General features: G+C 37.3%; 1 protein-coding gene and 1 long non-coding RNA gene across 7 annotated transcripts in view; one reads left to right on the plus strand and one right to left on the minus strand.

The window, feature by feature from the left end:
• Positions 1-3,106, minus strand: part of ARRDC3 (arrestin domain containing 3) — a 14,435-nt gene extending 11,329 nt beyond the window's left edge. For both annotated transcript variants that reach the window (XM_029942601.1, XM_029942602.1), the window contains exon 1: positions 2,590-3,106. In XM_029942601.1, the coding sequence (XP_029798461.1) occupies positions 2,590-2,869 (280 nt within the window). In that variant the 5' untranslated portion in view covers positions 2,870-3,106. The remainder of the gene's footprint in view (positions 1-2,589) is intronic.
• Positions 1-22,746, plus strand: part of LOC115294635 — a 108,129-nt gene that overhangs the window by 2,705 nt on the left and 82,678 nt on the right. For 3 of the 5 annotated variants that reach the window (XR_003910013.1, XR_003910012.1, XR_003910016.1), the window contains exons 2-3: positions 9,235-9,353; positions 11,443-11,561. This is a non-coding gene — a long non-coding RNA (uncharacterized LOC115294635). Of the gene's footprint in view, positions 1-142; positions 192-3,273; positions 3,326-9,234; positions 9,354-11,442; positions 11,562-22,746 lie in introns of those variants that run through there. The other 2 variants (XR_003910015.1, XR_003910014.1) reach the window with 2 other exon arrangements.

Consider the following 22,746-nt stretch of genomic DNA (forward strand, 5'->3'; position numbering starts at 1 on the left):
CGCCGCCGCCGCCGCCCGCGCGCCCCGCTATACATGCGGCATACGTCGCGCGGCGCTCGCGCTCGCGTTCGCGCAGCCTACCCTGCTGGACTGGGGGCGGGACGACCGCACCGCGGCGCTTCCGCTTTACACGCCCCAGCCGGTGACCGGTTCGATCTGGCTCGGGCCACCCTGACACCTTTACAGCCACGGTGAGGGAAACTGGGGCGGGGGTGGGGAGGGCTGCCTAGTCCCCAGGAAACGATGGGGAGGGGCCGGGGAATACTCGCCAAGGCCCCCACCCTAGCTTTCGTAGTCAGTAGCACTTTTCCTTCCCCTGCCGGCCAGCCTTTTACGGTCTGTTCCCTCGGGTCAAATCAAGGTAGCCGGTCTGGGGACTGCATAGGTCTGTAACACGCTTTGTTTCAGCTCAGAGAATGAGCCTTTACAGAAACCAGCAGACATCTTCCAGCTGAGACACAGGAGAATGGGGTCTGCTAACCCTGCCTACCCAAGTTCCTTCAGAATAGGATTGTCAGTTAAAGTTACGCCCAGGGCCGTTCGGCACCTGTAAGGGCAACAGGAGCTTCCCCCCTCTATTCTAATGAAACCCAAGACCTTTTCTTTCGCGGTACCCAAGCAAGCAGAAGTGAAGGGCGACAACATTTCTGTGACATGAGCCACGCCGCCTCTAGAAGCTCGGGGAAGGACAGGAGTAGGGGCGGGGGCGGCCGCTCTGGAGGGACCTTTACCGGCGCACGCCGGTTCCAAGCCTCACCCCAACCGGCGTGAGCCCACTCTCCCCACCCGCTCGCGCCCAATCCAATCAGAGCCTGGCATCGCCTTAGCAACAGGCTAACAAATGCGGCTCCTCCTATCGCCGGGCGCCCGGGGCGGGGCCTCAGTTACCAGGCTAGTTTGAGAGGTCCCACTTTTAAGTCATTGAAACTATTCCAGCTAAGAGCTCGTCCGTGCTTTGCTGGGGTTGAGGGGTATCTCTTTGGGGTACGGGGTACATAGTTTTCTTTATCGTGATCATGGAGTAACTACTCAAACTGTGTTAGTCCCCGTAAGTCGTTGTCAGACTTTTATCCCTAACGCAAACCTCAGCTCCTTAAAAACCTTTGTTTCCTAATCGTTTTATAAAAAGCTGCAACGTCCAGAAAGGTTCAAACACAAACTCATGTGTTTGCTTCTCAACAAATACCAACGCTGTCATTAGGCATTTGCGTTTATTATCAGTTTTACTGCTCCGAAGGATTAACTAGAAATTATTTCAGAATGCAAATGACCTATGTGTAACTGGTAAAACCCAGTGAAAGAACTGATTTCATCTTAATCTATTTAAAAAAATTACTTAAATGCAGTAACTCCCAGGCATCCTTCATTTCGACACTTGCCTTAGTTGAATTAGCACTTCCTCAAGGATGTGTATTTTTTAATACTGAAAAAGGTAAAGATGTGCTGTACTTTTTGAAAAATCGTCAACATTTGAACTAAATGCTGCATGAAAAAGGAGAAGCATAAAATTACATAACCAGTTTTAACATTATATTCTTCTTGGGCTAGGAATTAAGTCATCGCCACCACCTGACGCGTGTAACCAATCTGCTGAGAGCAGAACAAGCGCCCCTCCTCACCACCCCCCAGAACTGGTCCGAAACAGGATTGAACCGCTTCTAACAAAGGGTGGAAACTTAGAAAAACAAGCTTAGAGTCTCCTATATTTCCACAATGTAACCATTTAAACAATAGATTGGAAATCTTAGGACCCCTTCTTCCCTTGACAACCCTTCATCTCCCTTTTCTAACCAAAAATCAAATCCAATGTTCCGAATACTTTTCAATTCCATTTGACTGGCACCGGTTTCATTGAATGCGCGTTCCAAAGTTAGGCATCATACTCGGAAAAGAAAATTACTGACCCGAAATGGCTTATAAAACTGATTTGAAACCTATCACAATGATAGATACTATCTTTTAAAATCGAGAATGCTTTATGTAAATTTATAAAGGGTCTGGAAAGAATAGGAAAAAAAACACGTGGGGTGCTGATGCCATATGTCAAAATAAGCTACAGAAATCCTTTATCAAAGAACAACGATCAATTCTTTAAAATATTTTGCGTGTCAGTACTAAAAATAAAAACCACCTATTTACCCACTTAAAAATGTTACTCCATTTCTTCACTAAAGCTTAGATTTTAAGATCTAAGGTTGCAGAGTACAAGGGAAAAAAATCGAATATTGAACTACAGGTTTTAGCAATTCATTTGAAAACTTATTAAGGAAAATTAGTGAATGGGACTTAAGTAGAATTTACAAGTAAGAGAGAAACGTATTCCAAGTGCGTATGGCACAGACCAAGCCGGGTATAGATAGAGGTAGTTGAATAAGTGCAGTTTGCAGTCACTTTGCAGATGCCTGCATGCATTATAGGTTAACACACGATGAATGTCAAGGAGAATCCAAATCTCCCAACTTTGCTAATCTTTATCAAACTGCTATGTGTTATGCCAGGAGTAGAATTGCACGAACTCAGGAAAATTGAAAACGTAGTTTCCCAAAGAAAATCAAGGCCTAATGATTTCTGTATAATATAAAAACTTACCTCTTTCGTGTCCAATTAAGATGTCTTTATGGTTGAAATATTCTACTTCTTCAGTGTAATTCTGTGTATAGGCAGTATTGGAGCCGGCGTTTCTTGACTCGGTCCAGCGTACTTTCGCATGTCCTCTTGCATGAATTTTAAGAGATTTTACTCTGATTTCCCCAGTAACTTCTAAATTCACCCTTCCTGAGACTGTATCCCCACTAGAATACACAGGGACATTGCTGTCATTAAGACAGTCAAAGCTTATTGTCAAACTCTTCACCTTTCCCAGCACCATGTTTATAACAAAATCTATAAAAATATAATGTAAGACAAAAAAGTCAAGATCACATATAAAATGTGACCTTCAGCTAACACTGATCGATGTCTTTGCCGTGCAAAAAGCTTGCAGGCAAGATCAGTGATTCTTTACAAGTAGTTCATTGAGATTTCTTAAAAAGTCAGGGCAGCAGAGAGGCTGCTGCTCCACGATCCTGCTAGTCTCAGTGGTCTCCTTACAAAGACGGGCGGCAGGCGGCTGCCAGCTCACTTTAAGAGCAGCTTTGTGAAAAACAACCCCAGTGCGCATGCGCACGCCGCTGCTGCGGTCCGCCCTCCCTGCGCGTCCCCTCCCGCGCCCGCCGGCTCGCTCTCTCGCTAGTTCGCGGGTACAGTAGGTGTACAGCTAAGGGAAGAAGACACTGGGGCTGTCGGGAGGCTGAACCTGACTTCTCTTCATTGTGGGCTCCTATTGGTAGGCAGGTTACCGTAAACCCTCGACGTGCTATTTGGAGCCCCTTACCGAGCACACTGTAATAGATAAAGAGTGGGGTACTGGGGGACAGGCGCTGGGTGGGGGGACGTTTGCAAAACCTAGTGGGGATAAACTGCTGATTGACCAGTCCCAAGAGAGCGTTACCGGCGCTGCAGGTTTTTGCCCACTCCTTGGATGGAAGGAGGAAAAAGTGATGTGTGAAGAGACATGGGGGAAGGGGAGAAACCGGTTGGGCAAGCGGCTCGTTGCTGAGCACAATTAATGAATTTCAAAAGAAAACGTAATAAAAACCAGACAAGAAAATATTCGTAGACCAGAGTATTCTTGGCTTGGATATATATATATATATATTTTTTTTTAAAAGACCAGTGCTTTGTAGGCAGAGTGGAAAGGAACAGTCGAGGCAAAGGAACCTTGTAAAACAATACCAGAATGAGCAAGGGAAGCAAATATCATCAGTTGTTTTTTTAATCAATAGGTTTTGCTTACTCCTCAACTGCTATTTCTTCTATCTCTTAATTAGATAGCATTGAAAAAGCAACCAAGTTGTTTGCTTGATGACGCCAGGGGGGAAAAGGCCTGACCACTTCCTAGAAGGAAGAAAAGAGGCTTTTTAAAGACACCACCTACAGCTAGATTTGCGGGGCATGACATGATTACAACTCCTGTGTCCAGAGGTTTAAAAATAGAGTTTGGTCTTAAAAAGTACCACTTTATAAGAGGTAACATGACTTCTTGTTTTAGATGACATCATGTTCACAACGGAATCGAGTATCTTTGTTAGAAATTAGTGAAGCCTGTAAGATGGTTTTTAAAAAGCATGATTTGGTAAATAAATAGAGCTTAATTTTGCTAAGTTCTAATATTAATTTTCACAAGTGTGACGGCCTTAGACTGTTCAACATCGTAATTCTCTTAATCAAAGACAAGTACATTTATCTTTATTGTGAACATTTTGGTAAGAAATGGCATTGTTTTCATAAAATCACACTGGGATTCAAGGCATAACAGCATAAACTTTTCTAGATTATTGCAATCAACAGAGCTGCTTCTAAGAGAAATGTAGACGGAAAAATATGAATCGAACTATATATCCATAATTAAATACACTTTGGAAGATTTTTAACTGTACTCGTTGTTTTAACTGTTTTCTTGCTTTTGGGGGAAGAAACAATTTAGTTGGATTTCAGTTGACAAGGCAGTTCTCTTGGGCTTAGCATTATATATAAATATACAAATTATTTGGAGAATTAATGGGCAAGCCATTTATCTCTGATAAAGTTGAGATGGCTATCCTTAAAACTATGAGTTTGTGTATTTGAGTGAGAAAAATAGTCTTTTTTTTTCTTTCCTCTTGGTTGACACCTGGTGGAAATTCTAGTTGGTCAGGAACTTGGAATTTTGTACTAGGCTTGGTAACAGATACTACTTGGGTTTTTTTGCCACCTAGTGGTAAAATGGTGAATTTGCTAAAATGTCAGCTCAGCTTTAGGGTCAAATGATACTTGTGAAGCATTCAAATGACATTGGGCAAGAAATGGCTTTAAAAGTGCAATACACAATGAGGCCTTCGTTACTAGATTTGTTTTAAATACTTCAGAGCTTGTGAACAATGGCTAAATTGTTTAGAATTTTTAGTAAAAATATTCTTATCATATAACATATCTGAAAAAATAAGAATCAGTTGTTTAAATGAACTAGAATTGCATTTAACCAGAAAGAACCCTAAGAGATTTACTTGTAGTTTGCAAACTTGTTTTACCACATTAAATGATTCGTTCCTGGGGCTATAGTGCATTATTCCTTCTCTTTGAAGCTTTTAGGATATTATAAATTATTGTCTTTATTACTTATTTTGCTATTTCTCTTTATTTTCTTTCTGTGTCTTTGTAAGCACTTCCTAAACACATCTTAAACTAATTGACAAGTTGCCAGGAAATTCTTATCCCTTATCACTTTTACTTAAGTTTCTACTCATTTATCCTAATTATCACCTTTCTTCTATTTGGATTTGGTCACATAACTATTTAAGTGTCTAAACTTGAGTTTAGCTGCTTCATTTTGTTCACCTCCTCCTATCTGTTCAAACTGTGGAAACACCAGAAACAAACAACAAGCAACTCAGGCACTTCTAAATTCCTGTTTGTGTTTTCATTTAAAAAAAAAATGTATTTATTTAAGTAATTTCTACACCCCATATGGGGCTCAAACTCACAACCTGAAATCAAGAATTTCATGCTCTTCTAACTGAGCCAGCCAGGTCCCTTTGTTTTTGTGTCTAAAAGGAAGAAAACACTTGGACAAAACTTTGGACTAAATGTTTTCTCTTATGGCTTTTTTAATCTCCCTTTTGAAAACTCCTTGTCTAAAACTGTGCCCTTGAGATAACTTGAAACATACAGTAGGTGTTTTCTTGGTCTTCTGGATGTGTCTTACTGGGCCTTATTGTATTTTGCATTAAATTTAAGCTATTCATCTTTACCACTAAGGCTCTTTCCTACTGCACTCCAGCCTACGTCTCATATGCCTTCTCCTCCTACTCTTCTGCTAACACTCTATATTCCTGTCAAGTGCATCTTCTGTCCCCTTTGTTAGCCTGTCTCACTGTTGCCATTGTGCAGTTGCATGCTGCTTTCTGTGCCCAGAACAACATCCCTCTGCCGTTAACTCCTTTCCCTTCTAACCCCTCTGCTAGACTCAGTTTGGCAGAACTGAATAAAAGTCCAAGTAGACAGAAAAACTAGCTCCCCCTTCCCTTTTTATAGCTTCTTCAGAGCTTTAATAGAAATCTCTTTATGGTATTTGTTCCTTGGATTTTAAAGTTGATGACCATTCTGCCTTACTGTACAAAGGATTAAAGTCAAGCTCAAGAACTCTGTCTAAAACTGACAAATGATAATCACTATCAAGATATTTGGTATTGATGTGGTATGTAAAAACTACTGCCAAATATGGAGATTTTAACATAATATATCAATGTGCTCAATATTATTATTAAAAAAAACCAAGCCATCTCAACAAAAAGTTTTCATGTATGGTTGTAAGAAAAACCATATCAGTAGCCAGAACCTATTCTTAAAAAAAAAAAAAAAAGAAAGAAAGGAAATCTGTGTTCAGTCCTTATTTAGACGAACATGTGATTGGCTTAAATAGTGTAGAACTAGGGGTGTTCGGTTTTTGTTTTCTTTTTGTCCTAAGTTCGTATTTCAGGGTTTTGTAACTGACTTAACATTCTCAAAATACAACAATGACTTTGGTGCGAAGACCGGAGGCAAAATTTGCTATATTATAGCAAAATAAGTGAGTTTTTTTAATACTTGATACTTAACTAGATGGTATATTTGTGTTCTTCATACATAATAGACATTTAAATGTATTGTGAATTTCATCAAACTTCAATTCCAAATTTCTATTCTTGTTCTCCCTGCTCATTATGATGTAGGATGATATGTGTTACATGAACCAGTTATCTTTTATTTTTTTTTGTCTTTTTGTTTAAAGTATGTTTTTTTCTTTTTAAAATTTTATTTATTTAGAGAGAGAAAGGGAAAGAGAGAGAGCATGAGCTAGGTAGGGGCCTAGGGAGAGAGAATTCCAAGCAGGCTCCATCTCACTAACTGAAGTCAGGAATCTAGTGCCTAACTGACTGAGCCACCCAGGCACGCCTTGGTTTCTTAATTTAAAGTAAAGTCATCTTTAATTCTATCCACCCAGAGACACCACTGTTAACATTTTGTTAGGTTTCCATCTAGATGTACAACTAATAAAAGCATTGCTGGTGAAGCAAAGAAAATTATTCCATCTAGATATACAACTAATAAAAGCATTGATGGTGAAGCAAAGAAAAATATCAATTAAAATTCTTTGACAAAAGGTTTGATTAATGGCTCCGAGGGAAAATCTCTTGAATGAATTTGTAACACTTAGTTCCTGCTAAATTTGATGACTTGGTAAAATTTATTCATATAAGCTTGAGTGGCAGTGGGCTTATGGGAAGGATAGAAATGCTAAGTTTCTTTTCTGAACTATTTTATGACTTTTGACCTGGTACAACTTTATGTAATGAGTGTTAAAAAAAATCTAATTGCTAACATTTTCTGATGATTATTGAGTTTTAGTGTAAAGTATAAGTGAATGCAACAACTTTCCAGTTTTTTTTTTTTACCTCAAATTCATATTTTGCTAACTGGAATTTCATATTTGATATCTTACTTAGACAATATTGCCTTCCTAATCATCGACATTTTGTTGTTGTTTTTGAAGAGATCTGTATTGATGATGTTTAAAACCCAGAACTTATTATTTATCATCACTGTTTTTTCAGTACTGTTTAATGGAAGCATTTTCCAAGGGTTTGTTATGTAAGGTTAGTTTTATTTATGGTTGTTCATTGTTATACTTAAGTTATCATACTTAAAAACTTCCAAAGAGGATTATTTCTTATTCATTTGAATCAGCTTAGTTTTCATGTTACTCTTTTTCCTGTTGTTGAGGAATTTTACTTGTTACCTCATCGAAGAGGTAGCTATGATGAAGGAAGTGTTTATTGAGAAATGTTGTAAGGAGGAAAGGCAATTTAAGTTTAAAAGTTTGCTGGGGACTCACTGCCTCCAAAATTCTAAGCATTTCAAATGATCTTTTGTTTCAGAGTCAGGAAACAGGGTTCATGATAGCTAAACTTTGAAATCACACTTTTAATCTGTGACTTAGTAAATTCACATATGGCTTAAACAGGAATTGGTTTTTATATTTTTTGCTTTTGTAACATGAACATTTTTCCTTTGGTTCATGTACAAGCTACTTAAATCAATACATTTCAGTGGGAACATGAGGCAACTGAAGATTTCTGCTCCAAATTGATGTATAATTGATATAGTCAATTGAAAATTGTTTTTTGTAGAGTATATGAATTTCAAATTATTTTGCTGTGGCGAATCTGATAAGACCGTAATGCTTTAATATTTTAGACTTTGAAACATATATGCAGAGTTTTGTGGACATGAGTACACATGCTGTTGTGAAGATGCACAAAGCATCTGAAGTGAGGAACAGAATTAAATCATGAATAATCTACAAATTGGGGCACCTGGGTGGCTCAGGTCATGATCCCAGGGTGGTTGGATTGAGCCCTGTGTGGAGCTCCACACTTAGCATGGAGCCTGCTTAGCTCTCTTAGCATGGACTCTCTCTCTCTCTCTCTCTCTCTCTCTCTCCCTCCCTCTCTCTCTCTCTGCACCTCTCCCATTTGCATGCACACTCTTTTAAATGAAAAAAAAAATGAATAGTTTACAGGTTGAAATATTATGGTCTATCTTGGTCTTTAGAAAGTGGGAGTAATGCTTCAGGAAAGCCAAAATAATTTTGTAAGGTATGGGTTAAAGACCAAATAAGGAAGCTAGAGTAGACCACATTTTACCTAATAATTTAAATGTCCAAATCATATCTTTTACACTCTTAGAAATAGGGAACACTTTATTTCTGCCACTGGGCATCTTGAATAGGGAGAAGCCCTTTAACTCTAATTTTTTCTTTATTTTTGTCTTTTGATATCATTTGAATCTTCTTTTGTGAAACTTGATGGAAGCCCTCAGAAAGATAAATGTATAAGAAGAAACTGAACTGAGCCTGACCTCTCCACTTAGATTTTTCTGCAAATGAAGAGGAAGGAGAGAAGAATCTTTTGAGAAAGAATGACTTGATAGATAAGTTGCTAATGGGAGATTGTTGCAGGGGAAAGAATGATTGTCAAGTAGAGTCATGATCCTAAAGACCATAAGGCGAGAAAGAACAAATGGTCATTCCTTATTGTTTCTAGCAAGAGCCTTTCTCTTTTCATGAACTTCAGGGATTTTGTGTTCTAATCACATTGTTTTTTTCTGTCTCTGCAGTGATCACTCCAGATGATATGAAGTGTTGGTTGGTGGCTTGGGGACGGCAGTCGCCAGTAGTTAGAGCAATAGTTAGAGGACCAATTATGTGAACTATTCAGAAAATCACAAAAACATTGGTAAGAAAGACTCATCAGAAAGTAGTGTGAGGGTAAAGGGCAAGAGATCTGTTTCTAGGTGAATATGGGGACAGAGAAGGCTGACAGGACAGTTATGGTAGATAGTCACGACATTGCTCAGTGGGCAGGCTTACCTTCAAAGAGTGGACCTGGCACAGGCTTGTGTGGTAATGAAAAAAAGTCAGGGAGACTTTTTATGGGGTCAGGAAGCCTGGCTGATACCCGAAAGTGGGATAGGGGGCAGGCTTGGTGGGATGAAGCAAGTTTTTCTTTTAGAAGTGTAGGGGACGGGACATACATATATTGACCAATAAGTCCATAAACTACCAGCTTGTTTGCTAAGTGAGGAGTTTGTGTGAATGAGAAAGAGGTCACCATTAAAACAACTAGAATACTAGTATATTTTATAGCAGCCACTGTGCTTTCTACTCATATCTTATGTGATCCTCTTAATAGCACTATGAGATAAATACTATTATATACATCCTATAAACAAAGAAACCAGCTTGGAATGATGAAGTAACTTGTCCAAACTCCTACAACTAGTAACAGATGGTAGGATTTGAACCAGTTCTCGTAATCAGTAGGTTATGCTGAAAGCCAGGCGGTAGACTTATTTATCAAGCCTCCAATAGGGCTTCTGTAACCCTCCCCTAGTTTGGATTATATGTTTCTCTTCTTTGTTCACAGCACCTTTTAAAAATTTTATCCCTTAAAAATATTTTGTGTGATTTATTTTACTGTCTCTTCTGTAATACTCCGTGCCTCTCTGGTTACTCTTTAAACATTTTTTTAAATGTTTCTTTATTGTTGAGAGAGAAAGAGACAGAGTACGAGTGGGGGAGGGGCAGAGAGAGAGGAGACACAGAATCTGAAGCAGGCACCAGGCTCTGAACTGTCAGCACAGAGCCTGACACAGGGCTTGAAGTCATGAACCGTGAGATCATGACCTGAGCAGAAGTTGGACGTTTAACTAATTGAGCCACCCAGGCGCCCTCAGGGATACTCTTAGCTAAGGACTGGGTGTTAATCATTTCTATATCTGCAGTACTTAGCGTGGTGCCAGGCACATAATACACACTTAGTAAATATTTATTGATATATGGTAAACTGATAAAGGAATGTTATCTTTAAGCAACTTTCCATTATAAGATTGTCAAATCTTATGGGAAGTTTTTCTACATACCCACATGAAACCGCAGGAAACTGATGAATTAAAAATAAAATATAAGTTCAGGGGTTCCTGAGTGGCTCGGTCAATTGAGCATCCGACTTCGGCTCAGGTCATGATCTCACAGCTCATGGGTGTGAGCCCTGTATTGGGCTCTGTGCTGACAGCTCAGAGCCTGGAGCCTGCATCGGATTCTGTGTCTCCCTCTCTCTCTGCCCACCCCCTAAAACTTGCACTCTAACTCTTTCTCTCAAAACAAACATTAAAATTTTTTTTTAAATTAATAAAATAAGATATAAGTTCAAACCATCATTTTACAAGCATGTGCTGATTGCCTCAAGGTCATCATCGTGATGTATTATCCATTCCCCGTTGAAATAAATAAAGATTACTGCCTTTACTAAAGTAAAGTTTTTGGTTTTAAAGTAATAGCTTTATTAAAATACATATATCACCTTTCAGCATTTTTCTACTTATATTGGATACATTATTTACAATTAATGAACAAAGAATCTTCCAGCCTGCTTTTGATTGCTTAGAAAAAATGCTGTTATGTGCGATAGCAGAGAGCAAAATACCTAACTGTAAAAAGTTAAATGAAACTTGTTTATCTGTATTTTTAGCATAACTTCACAGCTGACATTTAATAAAAGTATTCTGAACAGATTTGCAAGTAGGTCATAGAAATTAAAGATCTTGGTTTTGTAGTATTTTATTTGCTTATGTATATATTGAGATTATGTATAGGTGATACCTGTCTTAGAAATTAAAATCACTAAAAGCATTTCGGAAGACAAATACTTTTAATTTATAAGTTTGGTAAAATTGGCAGGTATTTGAAAACCTGTTCATTAAAAATATATATTATTTAAAAATTATTTTGCATATATTTTAATTTTTTTTAATTTTTTAAAACAGTGAAATATTTAGATTGAAAACACTACAACATTTGCTGTGGAGAAACAGGACTTTGTGGATTTATGAATGGAAATGAGATAATCTGGATTCTTACAAGATAGCAGAAAGTATGAGCAATGGTAAGTGCTGTGGATTACATTTTTTCTTAAAGTTTTTATTCAAATTCCAGTTAGTTAACAGAGTATAATATTAGTTTCAGGTGTATGTTACAGTGATTCAGCACTTCCACATAACATAAGCTATGTGCTCATCACAAGTGCCCTCCTCAGCCCCCATCACCTGTGTAACCCATACCCCCCATGTCCTGCATGGTAGCCATCAGTGTGCTCTCTGTACTGAAGAGTCTGTTTCTTGGTTTGCCTCTCTCATTTTTTCTCCTTGGCTTCATTGTTTTGTTTCTTAAATTGCTGTAGATTAAATTTATGTGTATAAATTTAACTTCTGAATGATGAATTGATTTTCTTTTCATAATTAAAAGAAAAGCTCTAGGGATGTGTTTAATGTATTATCTTGCATATTTTTAAAACTTTAGCTTTACTTATTTTTGAGAGAAAGACAGAGAGAGTGAGTGGAAGAGGAGCAGAGAGAGAGGGAGACAGAGAATCCCAAGCAGGCTCTATACTGTCAGTATGGAGCCAGATATGGGACTCAATGCTGAGCTCAGACCCACAAACCATGAGATCAGGACCAGAGCCAAAACCAAGAGTCAGAGCTTAACTGACTGAGATACCCAGGCACCCCAATATTTTGTGTATTTTACTAAACAAGGGAGATCAGTGATAAAATTGGACAGTTAACAAAGGTAAAACATGATAGTTAAATTTAGAGAGTGTGGTCAGTGAGTAGAAATGTACAATCATGTAATTAATTCTAAATTTTCTCCTCTGGCAGCCAGAACTTAAAGTTTAAAATTTGTAAGAGAAACACAGTGTAAGAGAGCTAGAAAATACCCATGTTTCTTCACAATTATGGGACTCAGAAGAGCTTTAAATATATGGTATACAATGTTCAATCTGTCGATATGAGCTAGAAAATACCCACATGTTTCTTCACAAGAATGGGACTTAAAGGAGCTTTAAATATATGGTATACAGTGTTCAATCTGTAGATGTGGGGCCTATTAATTAGTTGAATCGTTACTCTTTTTTACAACACTGCTTTTTCTCACAAACATTGTTTAGTTATTAAGAAACAATTATTTAAATCATAGAAACACTGGTTTCCATAAGTTTATGCATTTCACCTTCATTGTTTTATAATTTAAAAGCATATTTTCTTAACATACTATATTTACCATACAGTGTATGTGTTGAATTTCCTGGGGGGACTTATATGTGCTTAATCACTAGGACAGAGAGGAAAGAAATATTCCATGCCTGAGCAGTGCTAATGGTTTCCGGTACTATCTCATTTCTCAGAAGATAACTTTCTGTTAGAGCATCCTTTTTTTAAAAGTTTATTTATTTATTTTGAAAGAGAGACAGAGACAGCACGAGTATAGGAGAGGCAGAGAGAAAGAGGGAGATAGAGAATCCCAAGCTGGCTCTGCACTGTCAGCACAGAACCCAGTGCAGGGCTTGAACTCAAGAAACTGTGAGATTATGATCTGAGCTGAAACCAAGAAGAGTCAGACGCTTAACTGACTGAGCCACCCAGGCACACCAGAATATAATGTTTTTTTTTAAAGAAGCAAATAAATAAAATGAGAACTCTATCATGAAGAGACTTGTTAGATTTATATTAAGAAAAAAATAGTCTTTATCTGTGTGATAAGTAGGGTACATAAAAAAATCAAAAGATTGGTTATGAAAAGACAAGAATATTAAGGAGCTCTAGAGAGGAAAATTCTTTTTACTATTTACATAATTTTTGAAACATAAAATGATGAATATGGTGGGCTAAGCCTTTACATGCTTTATACTATTTGATCATAACAATAATGCAGTATCCTCATTAAAAACATTCTTTAACATTTATTTATTTTTAAGAGACAGAAAGAGACAGAGCATGAGCAGGGGAAGGACAGAGAGAGAGAGATAGAATCTGAAGCAGGCTCCAGGCTCTAAACTGTCAGCTCAGACCCCAATGTGGGGCTTGAACCCATGAACAGGGAGTTCATGACCTGAGCTGAAGTCAGCCGCCCAACCCACTGAGCCACCCAGGTGCCCCTGCAATTAACCTCATTTTAAATATGGGAAACTGAGTCTCAGAAAGATCTGGTAACTTGCTCAAGGTCCCACCCCAAGTGGCAGAACTACCTTTACAGAATTTACAATTTAAAGAGGAATATAAACAAATAGTTACAATAAGGATATATGTGCAATAGACATATGTTATTACTAGGACTTGCATGGTATTAGGAAATGTCTAACAAAGATACTGAATCCTGATCCAGTGCTCAGGCAGAGCCTTCCCAGAAGAGTTGAGCTTTATTAGAGATGAGAGGGAAGTGAGGATCAATCTAGAGAAGTAAACAGAGGCCAGATTGTCAGGACTTTATAGCTTTCCAGAACATATGATTCATTGTCCTATTTGTGACACTACTAAGAGTGAAAGAGAGGCTAATAGTAACCATGTTTCTACAATAGAAATAAACAAAAACCGCCCTGGGCAAAACAGAACATATGGCAGTATAAGGAACTTGGTCTTCATTCTAGAAAGTCAGGAATGTTGAAGAGTTTTTAAGAGGAATAACATGAATAGATTTATGTTTTAGAATAACTCAGACTGATCTTGGAAAATATATTGGAGACTTGTAGATTATTTTAGAAGGTGGTTTCGGTAATACAGAAGAGTAGGGTGGTGGCCAGAATCACATAGTATTAGAGAAACTAAAAGGAAATGGATTAAGTTCAAGAGATATTTAGGATGTAGAATCACCAGAACTTGGTTCTTGATTGGATCTACAGAGGGAGACATCTTAATTAGGTGTATATTGTAGTGGAGGGAAGGGAAGTCAAGGATGACATGGGATTTCTGGATTAGGCAACTTGCTGACTGAATGGTCGAGCTATTTGCTGAGATGCAGAACATGTGGAGGAGTAAGGATGATGATGAATTTACTTTTGTTCAGTTTTATATTTGTTCATTTTTAATTTGTTTTATTTTTAAAATTTTGAAACAAATAGAAATGTATAGAAAACTTGCAGGCACAGTATACAACCATTTCCCCCCCAGCACCATTTGAAAGTAATTTGCCGGTATATTACTCTACCACTCCTGAATACTTTACAAGGTATTTTCTAAATAGGGACATGTTCCTACATAACCATAATACAACCATGAAAATCAAATCATGGATTATTACCATCTAATCCTCAAATCCCAGTCACATTTGCTACTTGTCTCAATACTGTCCTTTAGAATAGAAGGATATAGTTAAAAGTCACCTGTTGCATAAAGTTGTAATACTTCTTTAGTGTCTTTCATTTGAGAGCAGCCACAGTCTTTTCTTGTCTTTAGTGACCTTGACATTTTAAAGATTATTTTATGAAATGTTATTTTATGAAATGTAGCTCCAGGCTTTTTCAAACTGAAGAGAGTTAGATATCAACATCTACTGGCATCTGTTGTATGAAGAAATTAACTTCTTTCATTACATCTAGAATGGTGTTAATTATTTACTATTTTTGAGAGGGTTGAGAAAATAGTCAATATGCTTTGTGGTTCCATTGAAAAAGACTCAATTAATAGATTTTGATAGGAATACCTCAAAAGTAATACTGTTTTCTCCTCATTGAATCCTATCAGATGGCACACAGTTTTAATTTGTCCCCTTACTAATGGTCACTTGATTAAGAATGTGTTCTTCAGGATTCTCAACTATTTAGTTTTTAAATTTTTCCTCCCTTGGTAATTAGTAAAATACTTTGTAGGGAAGTTCTTTGAGGCTTTGCAAATCACCCATTTCTTATGAAACTTTCAATATATTCATTTATTTATTTATAGAGCTAGTGATTACTATGCGTCTTAATTCTTTACTGTCATTTATTCTGATGTTCAAGCCGTTCCCAGGTTAGGTAGTAGAAACCCCTTGAAGGTGGTTTATGTGTTCTCTTCACATGTCTCAAGTCACTTTTTAACTTCTTCCTTCATGGCATAAGATATGAGCAAGATCACGTTGTATTTTCCCTACCCTGGCCCTAGAATTAGCCATTTTAGCCCCAAGTCTTTTTAGTGGAAAATAACATTTAGAAAACAAAGCCTGGGCATTAGGTGTGCTCTTTGTTTTTGGAGTATGGTGCTTCAAAGTTTCTCATAGAGCTAAGATATAGACTCAGGTATAAATAAATGTATGCCCACATATTTGCATTTCATCTATCTATCCATCTATCCCTTAAGCCATGGATGCACACTGATATTATTAGTTTTAATCTATCTCTTCAGGATTTATTCTATTTTTCTCCCTTTCCATATATGTAACCCCCTTCCTTACTGCTGAGAAACCTGGCTCCCAGTCATCTAATTGGATTATTTGCCTAATCCTTCTGAATATAATCAGTCTCTCCTTTCTACTGCCGTCCGTCCCCTCTCCTCTGTAGATGCACAGTTTTCCAGTTCAGGCTCTGCCATTGACACTGTGCCCCTCTACATGAACAAATCCTCATCCTTCTCAGGCGTGGCCTCTCTACACTAGACTGATCTTTGTGGGGACATCTTTACCCTTTATCAGGTGGGCTGTGACTCACATGCTGCTCCTACTCCCCCCAGCCCCTTCCACAAGCAGGGAAGATATGCGACAATTTCAAGTTAGTTGTGAATGAAAAAAAGATAGGATAGTAGCCAAAGGTTACTCATTCAGGATAGACTTGTTTTTGATAAGATACCAATCTGAGGGCAAGTTTAAAGATATGGAAGAGATAGGATTAGTTTATGTGAAAGACCAAATTTTCACTTCCAGAGAACAGGAAGGGAGAATAGCTTCAACACAGGTTGGTTTGCGAGTTTCTGTGGCTGGAAGAGAGAGGAGTTGCATTCTATCTTATGTCTCTTACTTTCTCTGTGCAGTCATTGCTAAGAAGGAGTGATTTAGTTGGAGGTTTGAGGACATTAGAGAGGATTCTGAAATCCCTGTAGAGAATGAAAAAGTGAAATGAGCAAGAACAAAACAAAACAAACACAAATTTCTGAGTGTTACAAAAGATCTGAGAATCAAAACTGAAAATGAGTTGAGACACCAACCTGAATGGTTGGTAGTGTTTTCTCCAGCAGCCCTCAGTGCTAGGAGTGGAGAAGTCAGTTTTTATTGGGCAAACATTTAAATAGAAAAACATGGCACAAATAAGTTGAAGATACTGGCTAAAAAGAGGTTAACTTGAAGGGAATAAGTTTTGAATGTTGAAATGAATAGTTATTCGTTATATAGAATAAAGCATAATTACATAAAGGCAAATGATGAATAGAATGCTACATGTTTCTTATGAAAATAATTAAAACTATCCCCTCCCTCAAATTTTCAATGAATTGAAGATAAGACATCAGAAGGAAGAAGTGGGTAGGAGTTGATAACTTGATATAAAAATCATGTTTGAATATTTTCTGTGGTTCATCATGTAGACATGGATATAAAAGTGAATAATAAGACTTTGTTCATCTTTTCTTTTGGTCTTTTCTTATAAGGTAAAATTCATAACACAGAGTGAACCAAACCATAAGAGACCCATAAATACAGAGAACAAACTGAGGGTTGCTGAAGGGGAGGTGGGTGGGAGAATGGGTTAAATGGGTGATGAGCATGAAGGAGAGCACTTTTTGGGATGAGCACTGGGTGTCATATGTAAGAGATGAATCACTGGTTTCTATTCCTGAAGTCAATACTATATTGTATGTTATAAAAACAAAACAAAAAAACCCCAAAGCCAGTACATTTAAAACTTTCAAAGATCTTATACAAATCCAAAGTTTGTTTTACTAAAAATGTTTCCTTTTAACAAAGACGTAGACAAGTAAGTATGGGTCTTCAACTTACATAAGAAGATCAAATCTTAATGATTTGTTTATTCTTTTAAAATCTCCTTTCCTAATTCGTGCATGTAAGAATTGACTTGTTTTTTGTGATTGTTGTTCTTTTTATTGTCCACTATTTTGAGATGATGTGTGACCCCTTTCCTCTCCCCAAAAACGCCTCCTAGTCTGATTAGTCAGCATGTTAGTATAAACAGTTTCATTGAGTAGACTCTACTTGGTGGATATTAACACAATATGTTTTTATTTTTTTCTAATCACAACTCCCAGTGCTTTGTAGAAATCTCCCAAGACAATTTGTTGAGCATATTCTACATCTTTCTCATCATTTGCAGTTATTAAAAATACAAAGTAAATCCAAACTGATTTCACTCCAGTGTAAAAAATCCAGTCTCAAATATGATTTAAATATGATCCTCTCAGTTCCCTCTGAGAAGTATCTCACTCCTTTGTTTGGGAGGAGGAATATAAGAGACGCCCTGAGATTGCTTATTGATGAGGAAGTGCCCCTCCCCTCAGGAATGTGCATGATTCTGTTGCTGCTGGTGATCCCTGAGGATGTGATGATCTCATAACTTGGTGCAATTTTTAGTGCTGTTTATCTTCACCTTGGTGCACTGCCTCTCTGAGGAGTGCACCCATGTCTTCCTTCAGTCCTGCCTTTGGTCCACATCCCACCTCCCCTTAAAAAGTACTCTGTCAGGTAACCTTAGGGCTTGGGTTTTCTCCTCTCTCTTCTATATTCTTTTGTATTGAGTGGAACCAGAAGTCCTCGTCTGCATCCTCTGATAGATAAGGAAATTGGGAACAAGCCAGAGACTTCTTCCACCTTTTTCCTAAGTTCCCTGTAATGTACTCTCTTTTTGTCCCACTCTCCTGGCCTTAGTCAGCAAGCCCTTGACAATCTCCAGAAAAGGAGGCGGCACAGTTCTTGGTGTTCAGATATGCCACCAAGTTCCAAAAGACACAGGTCAATTCTCCTGCAGACTCCTTCATAGGGCTCACTGCACTTTGAAGGCAGGCTTCAGGTTGGTTTCTAGTTCCCTGACTGTAAAATTTAGCTAAGTAGTAGGCTGTCATGCTTTCTGCCTTGCCAGTGCTCACTTTTACTGAAACTCCCTCTTCACTTGACTTCTAGTGGGTTGAGGGGAACTACATTTCTGCCCACTTAGAGCTGAGATGCTGGTTGGTAATAGGAGAGGTGTTTCCTTTGCCTCTGAGGGAGGCTTTTGGCCTCAGTGGTTTGCGTGGCCTTTAAAATTATGGAATCCTTATACTATTTTGTCATACTTTTTCAATCAGAACAACCAATTCCAAGACAACAAGAAAAATCCCATTGACATCGCACAAAACTAAAATAAATGATATCCTTCATTTGTACTTGACGTTGCATTATATAATGAAACAAAACAAAACACAAACTAACCTACAAGATATGGTAAACTAACTTTTTTAGTGCCTAAGATTTTAAGTTAGGTATGCTTAGAGGAGCACTGATTTTCCAAGGTCCTCAGAAGTATTGTTAGTGGAAATATTACAGGTGTTTTTGTCTGACTCTCTCTTGGAATACAGCAGGTATAAATGGGTGTCACAGTGAGGGAGAGGAGTTCGGCCTATTATTAAATCATTGGTCAGTTAAGAATATATGTCATTCAGTAACAATGTTTAACTTTTTATTATTAGTAGGGCTTAGACTACAATAAGCAAGACTGGTGTTTATTTAAAAATAGTAAACATATTTTCCTTCAAGACTTTTGAAAGATTACTTATTAATCTTATGCCCCATAGTCCTCTTAACAGAGAGGTTTGAATAAAGAAGTATTTTAGGTTCTGGCTTAAATATGAAGGTGGTTTTAAGCATTCCCAATGGCTAACAAATATAATGATCATCATTCCCAGAGCAGTACTGTCTTCAAACTTTCTCAGCTGAATTCTTTCTGAGTGACATTTCTGCTATCCATATCCTTCTTGTTAAGAACTTAATAATGGACTAGGTTAATTAGAGATAGATAATCTTACCTTGTATTAATCATCCTTCTGTTAGAATAAATTAACCTTTTTAGCTCCTATTTTCTGAAATTCCCAGCCTCTGTAGACACTGTTCTCGAGGCATTAGATAGCCTCATAAAATTTTAAACTCATTTGAATTTAGAAATATCCATTACTGATAGAGTTATTAAACTTAATAATCACAGAGATTTACTCTGAGATCATTGAAGATTTGCCTAATTCAGGTACCTTATAGGCTTGTTTTTTCCTAACTGTGTGATCTGGGGAAATTCAGTTATCTCTAAGTTTTCATTTCCTGACTTAAAGAATGGGAATAAGTATTATTCACTGAAATTATAGAAATGAAATGGGATAACACAAATAGTGGATTCTGACATGCACGACTGAAATGTTTGGTATTGGGAGAATTATTTTGAAATATAGTCAAGTCAGTAGATTTCACTTTCTGTACTCTTGTTGTTAGCTGTTCACTAATATCCTGGATCCTTTTCCCTGGCTCCCTTGTATCATTGTCAAGGAATAGAATAATGGCAAAAAGTTGTGGGCATGGGCATTCTGACCATTTGTGGCTCCCATAAATCTATGGTACATGTGTGGCCCAGACAACAGATTTATATCAGTCCACTGAAGAATAGAGCACATTGGGCTGGCTACATTGGAGATTCACACCACCTCATGACAAACTGAAAAACAAGCATTTGTTAAAATACATCTGTTAACAATGTAAATATAAATTTGCTGTTAAAAGGCAAAACAATGCAGTGAATTTCAGAGGTAATTTAGGAAATATTCAAACATTTGGCTTTAATTAGAAAGGCAGGAAAATATATCAGAACTTAGATTCCATTTGGGCAGGGTTTGTTTATCCTTCTCATCTTGGGTTTGAGCCAAAAATACTCAGTTTTGACAAGTTTTAAATGTTTCTCCAAATTTGGGCAGGGCCTTTTGCTGATTTAGAGATAGATGCTGCTTAGTTCAACATTAAATAAGAGGATGGAGACCCATGCATATCAGGATCCACCAAAATCAAAGAGCAGAAGAAGGTCATAGGGTAGACAATGGTGTGTGTGGATAGAGGGGAACCATTGGTGAGTAAATTGGCACCTCATGAGGTGGAAGAAATCCCACTCATTAAAGTTTCTCTTGGGGAAATTATATATTAAAAAAAAATACTTTGCTAAGCTAGTTGGGGGTAGTTTGGTAATACACAGAGTTGATAAAGCTTTGAGAAAGAATATAAGTAGTTTCATTTATTTCTGTTTTGAAATTTGTTTCATCAATTTGAGTATAAATCAATATAACTCCTTAGGAGGGAAATGTAGTAATGTTTATTAAAATTGCAATTGCTCAGTCAGTTGAGCATCCATCTCTTGATTTCAGCTCAGGTCATCAACCCAGGGTTGTGTGATGGAGCCCTACTTTGGGCTCTACACTGAACGTGGAGCCTGCTTAAGATTCTCTCTCTCTTTCCTTCTCCTACCTTTGCTGAGCTCACTCTTTCTAAAATAAAATAAAGAATATTAAAAAAATTACAAATGGATATCCACAAAAAACATACAGATGGCCAACAGACACATGAAAAGATGTTCATCAACATTTATCATTAGAGAAATGCAAATCAAATCCACACTGAGATACTACTTCGCACCTGTCAGATTGGCTAAAATCAACAGCATAAGACACAACAGGTGTTGGTTGGTATGAATGCAAATTGGTGCAGCCACTGTGGAAAGCAGTACAGAGGTTCCCATTGGATACATGCATCCCTGTGTTTATGGCAGTCTTATTTACAATAGTCAAGATATGGAATCAGCCCAAGTATCCATTGACTAATGAATGGATAAAGATGTCATACACACACACACACACACACAGAGGAATATTATTCAGCCATAAAAAAGAATGAAGTCTTTTCATTTGCAAGGACACAGATGGAACCAGAGAGTATAATGGTAAGGGAAATAAGCCAGTCAGAGAAAGATAAAATGCTCATATGTTGAATTTGAGAAACCAAACAAACAAGCAAAGAGAATAAAATAAGGGAGAGAGAGTCCAATCAATGTGCTTGTTATGATAAATATATAGTAATATATTGAAATGTTGAATTACTGTATTATACACCTGAAAGTATATGCTTTCATATGACTGTATGTTAACCAACTGGAGTTAAAATAAAACTTAAAAAGAAAAAAGAAAGAAGAAAAAGAACTATAGCTACATATATCTTATCCAAAAATACCACTACTGAGAATTCATTCTGTGAGACCCAACGTCCATAAATAGGTTAAATTAATTATGATACATAGATTAAATGAAGTACGATGAAACAATGTAAAAGAATTACAGATCTCCCTATGCACTGATAGGAAAGATATCCAAAATATGTAGTACAGAGAAAAAAGTTGAGGTACAGAACAATAATGAATTTAACTTATTCATGGACATTGGGTTGTTTGTGATTGTTTGCATTATTGGCAATATTGCAACATGTGAATGTATGTAGACCTTATTTTGCATTAGTGTATGTGTGCCCATAGTATAAATTACCAGTTGTGGTATTGTTGGACAAGATACATGTAATTGTTATTTTGATAAACATTACTACATTTCCCTCCTAAGGAGTTTTACCAGTTTATACTCCCAACAGAGATAAGTCCTCCTTTTCTCAAAGCCATGCCAGTACAGTGTATTGTCAAGCTTTTACATTGCCACAAACCTGAGAGAAGACAGATGGCATCTTGGTCTCTAGCATTTTTTTTAGTTCAATTTAAGAAAATTTGCAGACTATTTCAAACTTAGGGAAAATTGCAAGTAAAAAGAATGCCCTCCTCCCCCGCCCTAAACTATTTAAGAATAAGTTACCAACATTATGACTCCTGAATACTGTAGGGAGTATATCTTACAAGCAGACATTCTGCTACATAACCCAAATAAAACCATCGATATCAGACCATTAGTTTTGATATATTAGTACTGTCTAATTCTCAGATTCCATTCATGTTTTGCCCATTATCCCTAAGATGTCATTTATAGCAAAAGTATACAGTCCAGAATCATGTGTTGTGATTATTGCTCTTAAGCATCTTCCAATTTGAAATGGTTCTTTCTGCTTTCTTTCACTTCTGTAATCTTGAGTCTTTTAAAGGTTATAGGCCAGATATTTTGTATAATGTCTCTTAATTTGGGTTTGCCTGACAGTTTTTTTTCTTTTTAATTTTTTTAATGTTTTATTTATTTTTGAGAGAGAGAGAGACAGTGTGAGCAGGGGAGGGCCAGAGGGAGAGGGAGACACAGAATCTGAAGACAGGCTCCAGGCTCTGAGCTAGCTGT

This window comes from Suricata suricatta, chromosome 6 (assembly GCF_006229205.1).
Source record: "Suricata suricatta isolate VVHF042 chromosome 6, meerkat_22Aug2017_6uvM2_HiC, whole genome shotgun sequence".
In the NCBI taxonomy this organism is placed as follows: Eukaryota; Metazoa; Chordata; class Mammalia; order Carnivora; family Herpestidae; genus Suricata; species Suricata suricatta.